This window comes from Pocillopora damicornis, chromosome 11 (genome assembly GCF_964200805.1).
Source record: "Pocillopora damicornis chromosome 11, jaPocDami1.2, whole genome shotgun sequence".
Lineage (NCBI taxonomy): Eukaryota > Metazoa > Cnidaria > Anthozoa > Scleractinia > Pocilloporidae > Pocillopora > Pocillopora damicornis.
The window spans coordinates 17550547-17568046 of NC_142680.1; the positions used below are offsets into that span (position 1 = coordinate 17550547).

Sequence of the window (17500 nt, forward strand, 5' to 3'; positions counted from 1 at the left end):
TAGAGAAACTTTAAATTTGAAAAACGAAGACAATGTAAGAAAAGAATTTAAGATCACAACCAGCTGTCGTTCGAATAAGACTGAGAGAAATTAAGGAGGATGGAATAATGAATAAATATTGCAATGGCTTTCTAAGGGTGTGATGGTTTTGTTAAATAACATTTTGCACCTGTCGTGGTTCCTTTTGTAAATTCTAATCAGATGCGACAAGAAGAGAAAATGATTAGGGGATGGTTTCCAATAACGAAACGAAACTTTAATTATAAAATGTCTTTACATCTACGGTCATGGATTAATTTTCAGTTGTCAGTTAAATGTGCTCGGAATTAATTTCAAGACTGTTTTTCGCGTACCATGAACATTTTGCGGGAGTTTTATTTTTGCGGATGGAGACAATTTGTGCTTTTTAAGCAAACAAGTCAGTCCGTCTCTAAATTACTGACAGTTTCATCAGTGAAACATCAGCCTGAGGGCCGATGTTCAACTGAATTGACCAAAGTAAGGAAGGAAGGAAATGAATAATTTAAATTTTTATTATTTCCTTCCTCCATCTTCTCTATAGTTTTACAAAGAGGAGGTACACAGCTGGTAGGCGATTAGTCGATAGATGGTTTGAGTAAGTCCGAAAACAAACAAAGTGCCCTAGATACTTGCAATATATTCACTTTTGTAGTTTCTCATTTGGCCGAAGATAACAGACATTTGCAATATTTTATTAAACGCGATTTTTCAGCGGATCGACAAGTATCCTTAAAATCCAGTTAGGTATACCGTTCCTGGCCAATTCCTATTTTCTTATCTACAAAGAGGTTTGTCAAAAAATAACAAACTAACAGATGTCTTCATCCTTGAAAGTTTTATTAGCTCTTATTTAAAATGCGTTCTTGAATGAAATTTATCAGCCAGAGGGACACCTTTTATGGGGTTGATTTATGCAAGGCATACTCTCCAAATTCCAAGAAAGGTTTACAACTATAAATATGTAATAGTCTAAAAGGACAGTTCCTTCAACCGATGTAAAACGAGTAGGATGCATTGAGGAAGATTTTAGTGTTGATGATAAAAAGAATTATAAGATTTAACTGTTTCTTGGCCAGGTGGTTGCTGTGAAGAAGTATTATCCCGTGTTGCCAGCAGTTCCGAAAAACCGTAGCGAAAGGAAGAAAACCGTTTAAAGAGCTGCACAATGATTGCAACAACAAACTCAACACAGGGTGGAACACAGACGGAAGCATATAAAGTATTGCCATGTTCCCCTTCCTCGGTAGTTGGGTTACAACCACAATCGATTTATTTATTGGCAGTTAACATTTTCCTCTCCATCACGGCATCTCTTGGGAATTTTCTAATCTTTGTTGCCCTTAACAAGGAATCTTCCCTTCATCCTCCGTCCAAAATCTTGTATCGTTGTCTGGCAACAACTGATCTGTTGGTTGGTCTTTTTACCCAGCCTCTCGCTGCTACTTATTGGGTCTCCTTGGTTCACGAACACTGGAGTCTTTGTCGATACGTAAGGGACGCAGTCTACATATCAGGCTTTGCATTATGTGGGGTGTCTTTGTTGACGTTGACGGCCATGAGCGTGGACAGACTTCTCGCTCTTGTTGGGAATAAGATACAGACAAATAGTAACTTTAAAGCGTACATGTATTATAACAGCTACGTTTTGGATTTTTTCCGTAGCTGCTGCATCATTTTCCGTTTCACATACTCGAATTACCCTTTGGTGTGGTATTATAGTCATACCGTCATGCTCAGTGATCTCAATCGCCTCGTATACAAAGATATTTCGCACTCTTAGACATAATCAGGCTCAAGTACAAGATCGTGTTCAACAACAGTCGAGCCAAACAACTGCTCTAAACATGGCAAGATACAGCAAGGCAGTGAGCAGTGCACTGTGGGTGCAGTTAGCTTTAGCTGTTTGTTACGTACCAACAGTTTTAGTGTTGCTTGTGCAAGCTTCTAGAAAAACTTATTCTTCACATGTAGTAGTTATAACTGCAATAGCAAATATTTTAGCATATTTTAACTCCACTTTGAACCCGTTTCTCTACTGCTGGAAAGTCAAAGAAGTGAGGCAAGCAGTAAAGCAGACAATCCGACAAGCACTTTGCTTTCCATGGACTTAGATATATTTTCTAGGGGTCGTTAATCAGCCGTAATTTGAAAGGAAAAGAAAAGAATATCGAATGAAACAAACACGATTTTTCAGCATCTACTGTGTTTTAGATGCTTTAGTGTTTGCCTAATTATGCTAATAAATATCACATAAAAACACAGTACCATTGTCGAACTCGCTGCGTGTTTTCTTGCCAAATCCTAAGGCCGTTTTCTGCTCATTCCATGTTTTTAAAATTGATCTAATGAGCCATAGAACAACAACGCACAACTGTAGACTAAACTACTCCTGATTATATGCGCACGATTTATGAGAATTGAACGAAATGAACTGTTTTTGATGGGAATATGTTTCAGCCTTGAAAGAGAAAAGGTAAATAGTGAATGGGAGACATTGTAAAAGTTAGGAAAGTGAATAGAGATGAAAATTGGATGAACGGTGTGTTGGTTTCATTAATTAGATATTTTTAACGGTTTTGACTTTTATCTGAGAAATATTTCCGTGTAATATGCAAGGATTGCGGTGGAAGTTTTTGTCATCAAATTGGAGATCATTTATGCTTTGCTGGAACAAATTTCTCTCCGATTCCAGATGCGTGAAATTCTAAAATTTATTCTAAGAACTAAGAGAATCAAGTAGAATCTGAGGAAAATTTTGGGGGATCATATGGTTTCCAATACGGAACTGAGGAGGGTCAGCCGTCGCTAACAGAGTACAACGGGGAGACTAACGCATAAGGGTTCTATTGTTTATGTATATAGTCTTAAAAACGCAGGAAATTGACCGTCGCAGTTTATAAGAATAGATGGCTTTCTTTTGAGGATAGATCGTTTGTCCGAAAGAAACTTTCAAGGATAGGAAAAATTGAGGAAAAATTGACACAGATATATTCAAAGGAAAATTCGAAACGAATGGTCGGTACATACAAAATTATATTGAAGGAGAAAAAGAAATACGGAATTTAATTATAGGATATTTTCTCGCGTTATTACATGATTGCAAATAAAAGCGAGGCCTCTAGACAAATAATTCTCATTTTAATTTCAAATTAGACTTTCATTTTAAATAATTATGACTGCAATAAATGGTCCTTATTTACTGATCACTTGAAAGCCCAAAACAATTTTTTTCTGAGTGACTCAAAAACGAAAACATTACATATTTCAAAAAAAAAATAAGAATTTCTTGAATATTCCAATATTTTGACATTTTAATTAGCATGCATGTAACCATATATCGATCAACTTTGGCTTCTCAGCGTTCACGATCGAGTAACTTTAAATTTCAAAAACGAAGACAATTTTAAAGAAGAATTTAAGATCACAACCAGCTGCCGTTCGAATGAGACTGTGAGAAATTAAGGAGGATGGAATAATGAATAAACATCGAAATGGTTTTCTAAGGTTGTGATGGTTTAGTTAAGTAACACTTTGCACCTGTTCTGTATACCCAGAAAACTGTGACAGAAAGACAAATTGAAAGCAGAATTCATATCACCCAGATACCGAGAGGTGCTATCTGTTTCACTTTAACCAAATATACTGTATGACAGGGCCTCTGGAAACTCGCTGCTTGTTTTCATGTCCAATGCTAATGCTGTGCTCTGCTTATTTCATGTTTTTGAAATTGATCTAGTGAACCATGTAATAACTACGCACTATTATGAAGGAAACTTCTCTTGATTATAAGCGCACGATTTATAACAATTGAACGAAATGGACTCTTTTTTTAGAAGGGAATAATATGTTTCAGCCTTGAAAGAGAAAAAGTAAATAGCGAATGACAGATATTGTAGAAGTTACGAAAGTTGATAAAGATGAAAATTGGATGGACGGTGTGTTGCTTCATATTTATCATCTGTTGCAGTTCCTCCAGGTCCTTGTCAGATGCGAAAGGAAGAGAAAATAGCTTGTAAATGTTTTTCGACAACGAGATATCAATGAGATATTGTTTGAAATTGCTAAGTCCACCGAATAATTTATGCTTTGCGGAAACAAATGTCTCTCTGATTCCAGATGCGTGTAATTCTAAAATTTATTCTAAGAACGACTAGAATCTATTACAATCTGAGGAAGATGTTGGAGTATCACGTGGTTTCCAACACGGAACTAAGGGGGGGGGGGGGGGTCAGTCGTCGCTGACAGAGTACAACGGGCAGACTAACGAATAAGGGTTCTATGGGCGGCCGTCACAATCTTTTATATAAGGATGTCAAATGGATCAGCAAATAAAAAGCTGGTTTAAGGATCAGCTGCAGGATAGAATAGCTAATAAAGGAATGGCATTGCCAAATTATAGACGGTTTAGTTTTCCTTCATGAAACAGAACACCCTAAACATGAATAGTTTAGCCAAATGATAAACAGTCTAGTTGCCCATGTCGAGTTGGAACACGAAATTGTGAAATAGACTAGCTTAATTACTAGCTTAGTATTCATTTGCAGTACATTACACAAACGGTGTAGCGTTACGTGAAATAGCTTAGCGTAATGTCGAATGGTATAGCGTGCACACAAATGGTGTAGCATTGCGTGAAATGGCTCAGCGTAATGTCGAATGGTACAGCGTACACACAAATTGTGTAACGTTGCGTGAAATGGCTCAGCGTAATGTGGAATGGTACAGCGTACATGCAAACAGTGTAGCATTGCGTAAAATGGGTCGGCGTAATGTCAAATGGTACAGCGTACACACGTCTTTGCAGAACATCAGACACTCTGGTTGAACATTCAATTGGTTAGCATTACATGAAATTTTTCGAATCGTAGAGCTTGAGGCGTGACGTGAAGGCTATCTCGCCGAAACCACCAAAAGTACAAACCGCAAATGGAACAGCGATCTGCTGGGGGGCATGACGTCATCGAATGAGAAGACTGTCGCGAAACCATCACATCGTGTAGCTGCTGTGTTGAAGAGTCTTTACTTCGCCTTGCCGTAAAGCAGAGCCAATTCGGTAAGTTTTTCCTTTTTTTTGGGATATTTTGGGATATTTTGGGATATTTTCTCGTGTTATTATATGTCTGGAAAAGAAGCAAGACCTTTAGCCGAAAAAGTAGAGTTTAAATTTAAATTAAATTTATCGTTCCAAATAATTCGGACTGCAATGAATGGTCCTTATTTGCCGGTCACTCCAAAGCCCAAAATAATTTTTTCTGAGTGGCTCGAAAACAGAAAAGTGCATATTTCAAAAAATAAAAAATAAAAATAAAAAATTAAGAGCTAATGTCAGCATGCATCAAACAAACAGCGACAAGTCACCCAAACTTGTTTTCCCTCCTACTTTCATATTTTGTAGCCCAATAAGTTCGTATAACTGTGGTATAGTTTTTTTGTAAAAATTTATTTTAGTTTTCGAGAAATAATTTTTTTCGTTCGACCGCTCAAATATGCAAATTTTCACCGTGAATATTACACCAGTTGTGTGACCTCATATAACGAAGTACTAGACCTACGGTAATTTTATCAACATAATCATTTGTTTTATCATCTAAACTTAATCCCCTGTCGTTATTGAAGCTGGCAAAGAAATATTTATTTTTTGATGAATATTTTTGTCCGACATACTTTTCCCATGTCGAAAAGTAGCATCAAAACAAAGGCATTTTTAACAATGACCGATATCACACAATCTACTGAGCTTCAAGCTTTTATAAGACAAAAGGACTGTTATAAAGTTACTGTAAAAATTTCTTTGTGTATTTTTGTTGCTCCATCTTGAAACGAACTCAAAGTCCGGCAAAATTTACTTGTGACTTGCTACAATGTTCCAAATTTGTTCGATGAGTGCTAAAAATCCTCTCTTAATAATTTATTGAATATTACGATATTTTGACATTTTATTAGGCATATTCGCTATTCAGTATTAAAGGCTGTCATGAATTAAAATTTTCGATTCATTTTGGCAATTCGTAACCTTATATCGATCAATTTTGGCTTATCAGCGTTCGCAAGAGGAAATCTAGAAAATAATTTAAGATCAGAACCAGCTGCCGTTCGAACGAGTTGTAGTTGGGTTACAACAACAATGGAACTCTTTCTCAGCAGTTCACATTTTCCTCTCCGTCACAGCATTTCTTGGAAATTTTCTAATCCTTGTTGCCCTGAACAAGGAAACTTCCTTCATCCACCATCGAAACTCTTATATCGTTGTCTGGCAACAACTGATATGTTGGTTGGTCTTATTACCCAGCATCTTGCTGCTACTTATTGAATTGTTCTAAATGCTTTAATGTTTGCCTATTTATGTTGATAAATATCAAATAAAAACACCGTACCATTGTTTAAAAGTCTAACCCCGTCGGCTAAAAGACAAATTGAAACGGGCATAATTAACATCACTCAGATGCCGAGAGGTGCTATCTGTTTGACTTTCCTCCGACATACTTTATGGCAGGGCCTCTGTGAACTCGCTGCTTTTTTTCATGTCAAATACTAAGGCTATCTTCTGATTATTTCATGTTTTAACATTGATGTAGTGAACCACATAATAACTACGCGCGATTGTGCACTGAACTGCTCCTGATTATAAGTGCACGATTTATAAGAATTGAACGAAATTAACTCTTTTAGATGGGAATATATCTCAGCCTTGAGAGAGAAACGGTAAATAGCGAATGCGCAATATTGTAGAAATTGGGAAAGTTTATAAAGATGAAAATTGGATGGACGGTTTGTTGGTTTAGTTACTTTACATTTATTAACTGTTGCAGTTCCTTCAGGTTCTTGTCAGAGGCGAAAGGAAGAGAAACAAGCTTGTAGATGTTTTTCAATAACGAGATATCAATGAGATATTGTCTAAAATTATTAGGAATCTAAGTCCATCGAATAATTTTGAATAAATTGATGTGTTCGGAGATTTCAACGGTTGTGACTTTTATCTCAGAGGTATTTCCGTGTAATATGCAAAGATTACGGTGGGAGTTTTTTCTTGTGCAATTGGGGATCATTAATGCTTTGCGGAAACATATGTCTTTCCGATTCCAGATGTGTAAAATTCTAAAATTTAATCTAAGAAATAAATTTTATTTAAATAACAAAACAAAACTTTATTTTTAAAAATTTCTTGACATCTACGTCCATAGATTAATTTTCAATTGTCAGTTAAATGCGATAACTATCGAGTACTTTAAATTCAAGAAGCAAAGAAAAGAGTTTAAGATCACAATTAGCTGCCGTTGGAATAAGACTGAGAGAAATTATGGAGGATGGAATATTGAATAAACATTGAAATGGCTGTTTCAGAGTGTGATGGTTTAATTAAGTAGCAGTTTTCACAGTTTTTGTTTTGCAATTGGGGATCATTAATGATTTGCGGAAACAAATGTCTTTCTGATTCCAGATGCATGAAATTCTAAAATTTATTCTAAGATCTAGGATAATCTGAGGAAGATTTTGGAGAATCATATGAGCTCCAATGCGGAACTAAGAAGGGGGGGAGGGGGATGGGGGGGGGGGTGGTCAGTCGTCGCTGACAAAATACAACGGTGTGACTGAAAATAGAGGTTCTATTGTTTATGTAGTCTTAAAAACGCCGGAAATTGACCGTTGCGGTTTCTAAGATAGGTTTCCTTTGAGGATACATCGTTTGTCCGAAAGAAACTTTGAAGGGCAAGAAAAAATAAGATAAAAGCGACGCATGTTAAACATATAAAAGGAAAATTCGAAACGAATGGTCGGTGCACATCAAGTTATATCGCAGAAGAAAAAAAATACGTAATTTAAATATGGGTATTTTCTCGTGTTATTATATGTTTGCAAAAGAAGCGAGACCTTTAGTTAAATGATTTTAGTTCAAATTTGCAATTAAAATGTATTTTTAAATAGTTGTGACTGCAATGAAAGGTCCTTATTTGCCGATCACTAAAAAGCCCAAAATATTTTTTTGAGTGACTCAAAAACAGAGAGATGCAAATTGATAGTTTAGTTAAGTAACATTTTGCACCTGCTATGGTTCCTGTTATAAATTCTGATCAGATGCGACAAGAAGAGAAAATAAATGCGGGATATTTTCAAATAACGAAACGAAACGACAAACATTTTTTTTTTCAAATTTCTTGAAATCTACGGCCAAACATTAATTTTAAGCTGTCAGTTAATTGTGTTCGGAATAATAACTGTTTTGAGTTTATTTTAAGAATGTTTTTCGCGTGGCATGAACATTTTGCGGGAGTTTTATTTTTGCGGATGGAGACAATTCGTGCTTTGTGGGAAAAAATCATCTCAGTCCCTATATGACTGACAGTCTCGTCAGCCTGAGGGTGAATATTCAACGAAAGGACAGAAAGGAAGGAAGGAAGGAAATAGATAATTTGCATTTTTTATTATTTCCTTTTTTTCTTTTTGTTTTTTTTGTTCAATATTCCAACTTCTGTATAGTTTTACAAAGAGAAGGTAAAAAGCTGGTAGGCCATTAGTCGATAGATGTTCCGATTAAGTCGGAAAACACAGAATGTGCTCTGGATACTTGCAATTGATTCACTTCTGTAGATTATCATTTGGCTGAAGATAACAGACTTTCGCAATATTTTATTGAACCCAATTTTTCAGAGGGAATGTAATTTTGCAGATCGACAATTATCCTCAAAATTAATGTAGGTATACCGTTCCGGAGCAATTTCTATGTGTTTATCTACAGAAAGGTTTTTTCTTTTAATATTAAACTAACAGTTGTCTTTAACCTTAAAATTTTTATCAGCTCTTATTTAAAATGCGTTCTTGAGTGAAATTTATCGACCAGATGGACACTAAATGGGTTTGGGAGCTTAATTGATGTCAGGCACACCCTCTAAGTTCCAAGAAAGGTGTATATGTATTGTTATCTAATTGTCTGGACTGACCGTTCGTTCAACCAATTTAAAACAAGTAGGATGTATTGAGGAAGTTTTTAGCGTGGATGATATAAAGAAAAATAAGATTTAACTGTTTCATAGCCAGGTGGTTGCTGTGAAGAAGTATTATGCCGTTTTCTCAGTAATTCCAAAAACCGTACCGAAGGGAGGAAAACCGTTCTAAGTGCTGCATTATGATTTCGACGACAAACTCAACAGAGGGTGGAACACAGACTGAAGCATATCAAGTATTGCTATGCTCTCCCTCCTTGATGGCTGGGTTACAACAAAAACAATCGATTGCTTTCTCAGCAGTTAACATTTTCCTCTCCATCACAGCATTTCTTGGGAATTCCTTCATCCTTGTTGCCCTTAGCAAGGAAACTTCCCTTCATCCACCATCCAAACTCTTGTATCGTTGTTTGGCAACAACTGATCTGTTGGTTGGTCTCGTAAGCCAGCCTCTCGCTGCAACTTATTGGATGTCCTTGGTTTACGAAGAATGGAGTCTTTGTCGATACGCAAAGGACGCAGCCTTCATATCAAGCTATGCGTTATGTGGGGTGTCTTTGTGGACGTTGACGGCCATAAGCGTGGATAGACTTCTCGCTCTGTTGTTGGGAATAAGAAACAGACAAATAGTAACTTTAAAGCGCACATGTATCATTACAGCTACTTTTTGGATTTTATCCGTCGCCGCTGGATCATTTTACATTTCACATCATCGAATAGTTATTTGGTGTACTATTATTTTTGTACCGTCATGCTCGGTGATCTCGATCGCCTCGTACACAAAGATTTTTCGCACTCTTAGACATCATCAGGCTCGAGTACAAGATCATGTTCAACAACAGCCGAGCCAAACAAATGCTCTGAACATGGCAAGATACAGGAAGGCAGCAAACAGTGCACTGTGGGTGCAGTTAGCATTAGCTGTTTGTTATGTACCAAAATTTATAACGCTGCTTATGATCAATTATAGAAAAACTTATTCTCTACATGTAGTCGTCATCGATGGAATTGCATGTATTATATTATATTCCAATTCCACTTTGAACCCGTTTCTTTACTGCTGGAGAGTCAGAGAAGTGAGAAAAGCAGTAAAGCAGACAATCCGACAAGCATTTTGCTTTCCACGGAGTTAGATATAATTTCACGGAATAGTCAAACTTGCATTAATCAGGCGTAATTTGAAGGGACTGAGAAAAAAGGATAGAATGAAACAAACATAATTTTTCAGCATCTGCTGTGTTCTAGATGCCTTAATGTTTGCCTATTTATGCTGATAAATATCACATAAAAACACCATACCATTGTTTAGAAATCTAACCCCGTCGGCTAAAAGATAAATTGAAACGGGCAGAACTAACATCACCCAGATGCCGAGAGGTGCTATCTGTTTGACTTTCCTCCGACATACTTTATGGCAGGGCCTCTGTGAACTCGCTGCTTTTTTCATGTCAAATACTAATGCTATCTCCTGATTATTTCGTGTTTTAAAATTGATATAGTGAACCATATAATAACTACGCGCTCTTGTGGACTGAACTGCTCCTGATTATAAGCGCACGATTTATAAGAATTGAACGAAATTAATTCTTTTAGATGAGAAGATGTCTTAGCCTTGAGAGAGAAAGGGTACATAGCGAATGCGAGATATTGTAGAAGTTAGGAAAGTTTATAAAGATGGAAATTTAAATCGACGGTTTGTTGGTTTAGTTACTTTACATTTATTACCTGTTGCAATTCCTTCAGGTTCTTGTCAGAAGCGAAAGGAAGAGAAACTAGCTTGTAGATGTTTTTCATTAACGAGATATCAATGAGATATTGTCTGAAATTACTAGGAATCTAAGTCCACCGAATAATTTTGAATAAATTGATATGTTCGGCGATTTTAACGGTTGTGACTTTTATCCCAGAGGTATTTCCGTGTAATATGCAAAGATTACGGTGGGAGTTTTTCTTGTGCAATTGGGGATCATTAATACTTTGCAGAAACATATGTCTTTCCGATTCCAGATGCATAAAATTCTAAAATTTATTCTAAGAACTAGGAGAATCTGAGGAAGATTTTGGAGAATCATATGGCTTCCAATGCGTAACTAAGAGGGGGAAGGGGGGGGGGGTGGTCAGTTAGTTTAGTTTTGCACCTTTCATGGTTCCTTTGTAATTTCTGATTCTCAATTAAGCATGTTTTTAAATAACAAAAAAAAAAAAAAACTTTATTTTTAAAAATTTCTTGACATCTACGTCCATAGGTTAATTTTCAATTGTCAGTTAAATGCGATAACTATCGAGTACTTTAAATTTAGGAAGCAAAGAAAAGAGTTTAAGATCACAACTAGCTGCCGTTGGAATAAGACTGAGAGAAATTATGGAGGATGGAATATTGAATAAACATTGAAATGGCTGTTTAAGAGTGTGATGGTTTAATTAAGTAGCAGCTTTCACCTGTTATGGTTCCTTTTATAAATTCTGATCAGATGCGACAAGAAGAGAAAATAACTGAGGGATTTTTTCAAATAACGAAACGAAACAAAACGTTAATTTCAAATTCAAATTTCTTGATATCTACGGCCATAGATTAATTTTTCAGTTGTCAGTTAAATGTTTTCGGAATTATAACTGTTTTCAATTTAATTCAAGACTATTTTTCGTGTGGCATGAACATTTTGTGAGAGATTTATATTTGCGGATGGAGACAATTTGTGCTTTGTGGGAAAAATATTTAGTACGTCTCTACATGACGAACAGTTTCGTCAGTGAAACATCAGGCTGAGGGCGAATGTACTACCGAAGGGTCAGAAAGGTAGGAAATAGATAATTTCATTTTTTATTTTTTCCTTCTTCCGTCTTCGCCATAGTTTTTCAAAGAGGAGGTAAACAACTGGTAGGCGATTGGTCGATAGATTTTTCGAGTGTGTCCGAGGACAAAGAATGTACTCTGGATACCTGCTATTCATTCACTTTCGTAGCTTATAATTTGGCAAAAGATAACAGACTTTCGCAATTTTTTATTGAATGCGATTTTTTAGCGGGAACGTCGTTTTGCGGATCGACAAATATCCTGAAAATTAATTCAGGTATACCGTTCCGGGCCAATTCCTATTTTTGTATCTACAGAGAGATTTATCAAAAAATAACAAACTAACAGATGTCTTCATGCTTTAGAGTTTCATTAGCTCTTGTTTAAAATGCATTCTTGAATAAAATTTATCAGCCCGAGGGACGCCTTTTAGGGGGTTGATTTATGCAAGGCATCCCTCTAAATTCCAAGGAAGGTTTACATGTATTAATATGCAATAGTCTCGGTTAACAGTTCCCTCGACCAATTTAAAACGAGTAGGATGCACTGAGGAAGATTTTAGAGTTGATGACATAAAGAAAATTAAAAACGAAGACAATGCAAGAGAATAATTTAAGATCACAACCAGCGACCGTTCGAATGAGACTGAGAGAAATTAGAGAAGATGGTTCTTTTTATAAATTCTGATCAGTTGCAACATCAAGAGAAAATAATTGCGGGATATTTTCAAATAACGAAACGAAACGTCAAACATTTTCCTCAAATTTCTTGATATCAAAGGTCCTAGATTAATTTTAGTTGTCAGTTAAACGTGGTCGGAATGATGATTGTTTCTGAATTTATTTCAAGACTGTTTTTCGTGTGGCGTGAACATTTCGTGGGAGTTTTTATTTTTGCGGATGGAGAAAGTCTATGCTTTGTACGAAAAAGATTAGGTCCGTCTCTACATGACTACTGGTTTCATCAGTGAAACATCAGCCGGAGGGGGGATGCTCTACTGGCAGGACAGAAAGGAATGAAGGAAGGAAATAATTTGAGTTTTACTATTCCCGTTTGCCATCTTCTCTATAGTTTAACAAAGAGGAAGTAAAAAGCCGGTGGGCGATTTGTCGATAGATGCTCCGAGTAAGTCCTAAAACAAAGAATGTGCTCTGGATACTTGCAATTGATTCCCTTTTGTAGTTTCTAATTTGGCTAAAAATAACAAACTTTCGCAATGTTTTATTGAACGCGATTTTTCTGCGGGGAACGTAATTTTGCGGATCGCCAAATATCCTCAAAATCAATTTAGATTTACCGTTCTGGGGCATTTTTTATATATTCATCTACGGAAAAGTTTGTCTGTTTTGTTTTGTTTTATTATTATTATTATTATTATTATTTTTTTTAATGTGGAACTAACGGTTGTTAGCTTTAAAATTTTTTACCAGCTCTTATTTAAAATGCGTTCTTGCATGAAATCTATCGACCAGATGGACACCATATGGGGTTGAGAGGTTGATTGATGCAAGGCACATCCTCCAAATTTCAAGAAAGGTCTATATGTATTGTTAACTAATTGTCTCGACTGCCAGTTCGTTCAACCGATTTAATATAAGTTGGATGCATTGAGGAGGTTTTTAGCGTGGATGATACAGAGAAAAATAAGATTTCACTGTTTTTTGGCTAGGTGGTTGCTGTGAAGAAGTATTATCCCGTGTTCCCAGCAGTTCCGAAGAACCGTAGCGAAAGGAGAAAAACCGTTCTAAGAGCTGCACCATGATTGCAACGACAAACTCAACAGAGGGTGGAACACAGACGGAAACATATGAAGTATCGCTATGCTCCTCCTCCTTGTTAGTTGGGTTACAACAACAATCGATTTATTTCTCAGTAGTTAACATTTTGCTCTCCATCACAGCATTTCTTGGGAATTTTCTAATTCTTGTTGCCCTCAACAAGGAATCTTTCCTCCATCCACCGTCCAAACTCTTGTATCGTTGTCTGGCAACAACTGATCTGTTGGTTGGTCTTTCTACCCAGCCTCTGGCTGCTACTTATTGGATGTCCGTAGTTCACAAACACTGGAGTCTTTGTCGACATGCAATGGACGCAATCTACATATCAAGCTATGCATTATGTGGAGTGTCTTTGTTTACGTTGACGGCCATAAGCGTGGACAGACTTCTCGCTCTGTTGTTGGGAATAAGATACAGACAAATAGTAACTTTAAAGCGCACTTACATCATTGCAGCTACGTTTTGGATCTTACCCGTCGGCGCTGGATAAATTTCCATTTCACACTCTAGAATAATCCGTTGGTATAGTATTATAGGTATAGTGTTATGCTCAGTGATCTCAATTGCCTCGTACACAAAGATATTTCGCACTCTTAGACATCATCAGGCTCAATTACAAGATCATGTTCAACAACAGCCGAGCCAAGAAACTGCTCTGAACATGGAAAGATACAGGAAGGCAGTAAGCAGTGCACTGTGGGTGCAGTTAGCATTGGCTGTTTGTTATGTACCAAAATTTATAATACTGGTTGTTATCAATCATAGCAAAACTTATTCTTCTCGTTTAGTCGTTATTGATGTAATTGCATCCATTTTAGTATATTTTAACTCCACTTTGAACCCGTTCCTTTACTGCTGGAGAATCAGAGAAGTGAGACAAGTAGTAAAGGAGACAATTCGACAAGCACTTTGCTTTCCATGGACTTAGATATATTTTCTAGGGGTCGTTAATAAGCCGTAATTTGAAAGGAAAAGAAAAGAATATCGAATGAAACAAACACGATTTTTCAGCATCTACTGTGTTTTAGATGCTTTAGTGTTTGCCTAATTATGCTAATAAATATCACATAAAAACACAGTACCATTATCGAACTCGCTGCGTGTTTTCTTGCAAAATCCTAAGGCCGTTTTCTGCTCCTTCCATGTTTTTAAATTGATCTGATGAGCCATAGAACAACAACGCACTACTGTAGACTAAACTACTCCTGATTATATGCGCACGATTTATGAGAATTGAACGAAATGAACTGTTTTTGATGGGAATATGTTTCAGCCTTGAAAGAGAAAAGGTAAATAGTGAATGGGATATATCGTAGAAGTTAGGAAAGTGAATAGAGATGAAAATTGGATGAACGGTATGTTGGTTTCATTAATTGGATATTTTTAACGGTTTTGACTTTTATCTGAGAAATATTTCCGTGTAATATGCAAAGATTGTGGTGGAAGATTTTGTCATCCAATTGGAGATCATCTATGCTTTGCGGGAACAAATTTCTCTCCGATTCCAGATGCGTGAAATTCTAAAAATTTATTCTAAGAACTAAGAGAATCAAGTAGAATCTGAGGAAGATTTTGGGGGATCATGTGGTTTCCAATACGGAACTGAGGAGGGTCAGCCGTCACTAATAGACTACAACGGGGAGACTAACGCATAAGGGTTCTATTGTTTATTTATATAGTCGCAGGAAAAAACGCAGAAAATTGACTGTCGCAGTTTCTAAGAATAGATGGCTTTCTTTTGAGGATAGATCGTTTGTCCGAAAGAAACTTTCAAGGATAGGAAAAATTGAGGAAAAATTGACACATATTAGATATATTCAAAGAAAAATTCGAAACGAACGGTTGGTACATACAAAATTATATTGAAGGAGAAAAAGAAATACGGAATTTAATTATAGGATATTTTCTCGCGTTATTACATGATTGCAAATAAAAGCGAGACCTCTAGACAAATGATTCTCAATTTAATTTCAAATTAGACTTTCATTTTAAATAATTATGACTGCAATAAATGGTCCTTATTTACTGATCACTTGAAAGCCCAAAACAATTTTTTTCTGAGTGACTCAAAAACGAAAATATTACATATTTCAAAAAAAAAATAAGAATTTCTTGAATATTCCAATATTTTGACATTTTAATTGGCGTGCATGTAACCATATATCGATAAACTTTGGCTTCTCAGCGTTCACGATCGAGTAACTTTGAATTTTAATTTCAAAAACGAAGACAACGTAAGAGAAGAATTTAAGATCACAACCAGCTGTCGTTCGAATGAGACTGAGAGAAATTAAGGAGGATGGAATAATGAATAAACATCGAAATGGTTTTCTAAGGTTGTGATGGTTTAGTTAAGTAACACTTTGCACCTGTTCAGTATACCCAGAACACTGTGACAGAAAGACAAATTGAAAGCAGAATTCATATCACCCAGATGCCGAGAGGTGCTATCTGTTTCACTTTAACCAAATATACTGTATGACAGAGCCTCTGGAAACTCGCTGCTTGTTTCCATGTCCAATGCTAATGCTGTCCTCTGCTTATTTCATGTTTTTGAAATTGATCTAGTAAACCATGTAATAACTACGCACTATTATGAAGGAAACTTCTCTTGATTATAAGCACACGATTTATAACAACTGAACGAAATGGACTCTTTTTGTTTCAGCCTTGAAAGAAAAAAAGTAAATAGCGAATGACAGATATTATAGAGGTTAGGAAAGTTGATAAAGATGAAAATATTTATTCATATTTATCATCTGTTGCAGTTCCTCTAGGTCCTTGTCAGATGCGAAAGGAAGAGAAAATAGCTTGTAAATGTTTTTCAACAACGAGAAATCAATGAGATATTGTTTGAAATTGCTGAGGCCACCGAATAATTTATGCTTTGCGGAAACAAATGTCTCTCTGATTCCAGATGCGTGTAATTCTAAAATTTATTCTAAGAACGGCTAGAATCTATTACAATCTGAGGAAGATGTTGGAGTATCACGTGGTTTCCAACACGGAACTAAGAGGGGGGGGGGGGGTCAGTCGTCGCTGACAGAGTACAACGGGCAGACTAACGAATAAGGGTTCTATGGGCGGCCGTCACAATCTTTTATATAAGGATGTCAAATAGATCAGCAAATAAAAAGCTGGTTTAAGGATCAGCTGCAGGATCGAATAGCTGACAAAGGAATGGCATTGCCAAATTATAGACGGTTTAGTTTTCCTTCATGAAACAGAACACTCTAAACATGAATAGTTTAGCCAAATGATAAACAGTCTAGTTGCCCATGTCGAGTTGGAACACGAAATTGTGAAATAGACTAGCTTAATTACGAATAGCTTAGTACTCATTTGCAGTACATTACACAAACGGTGTAGCGCAAAGGGAACAGCGATCTGCTGGGGGGGCATGACGTCATCGAATGCGAAGACTGTCGCGAAACCATCACATCGTGTAGCTGCTGTGTTGAAGAGTCTTTACTTCACCTTGCTGTAAAGCAGAGCCAATTCGGTAAGTTTCTCCTTAATACTATAAACATATTCAGGCTCACCAACGCGTGCAAACTGTGGTAGAAACTATAGCCACAACACCAAGTGATGGTTTCGCGATAGTGTTCACTTTCAATGACGTCATGCCTCCCAGCAGATCGCTGTTCTATTTGCGGTTTGTATTTTTGGTGGTTTCGGCGAGATTGTCTTCACTTCACGCCATAAACAAGCTCGACAATTCGCCACAACATCGAGATATTTTATGTAATGCTAAGCAATTGAATGCTCAGCTAGAGCATCTGATGTTCTGCAAAGACGTGTGTACGCAGTATCATGCGACATTTCGCCGAGCCATTTCACGGAACCATTCTACATTACGCTGAGCCATCTCACGCAACGCTACACCATTTGTGTCTACGCTGTACCATTCGCCATTACGCTGACCCATGTCACGAAACGCTACACTGGAATTTTATCACTGTTTGTAA

At 36.6% G+C, this 17500-nt stretch overlaps 1 protein-coding gene and 2 pseudogenes across 2 annotated transcripts; all 3 read left to right on the top strand.

The window, feature by feature from the left end:
* Positions 1-720: 720 nt before the first annotated feature.
* On the top strand, positions 721-2527 carry LOC149037887 (melanocortin receptor 5-like; annotated as a pseudogene).
* Positions 2528-8091: 5564 nt separating this feature from the next.
* On the top strand, positions 8092-10272 carry LOC149037888 (melanocyte-stimulating hormone receptor-like). Its single transcript, XM_089186531.1, has one exon. The coding sequence runs from the start codon at positions 9143-9145 to the stop codon at positions 10091-10093; it is 951 nt and encodes a 316-aa protein (XP_089042657.1). The 5' UTR covers positions 8092-9142; the 3' UTR covers positions 10094-10272.
* A 1962-nt stretch (positions 10273-12234) lies between these two features.
* LOC149037889 (melanocyte-stimulating hormone receptor-like) lies at positions 12235-14602 on the top strand (annotated as a pseudogene). The gene has a single exon (XR_016180844.1). The product of XR_016180844.1 is annotated as a melanocyte-stimulating hormone receptor-like (transcript).
* Positions 14603-17500: the final 2898 nt, after the last annotated feature.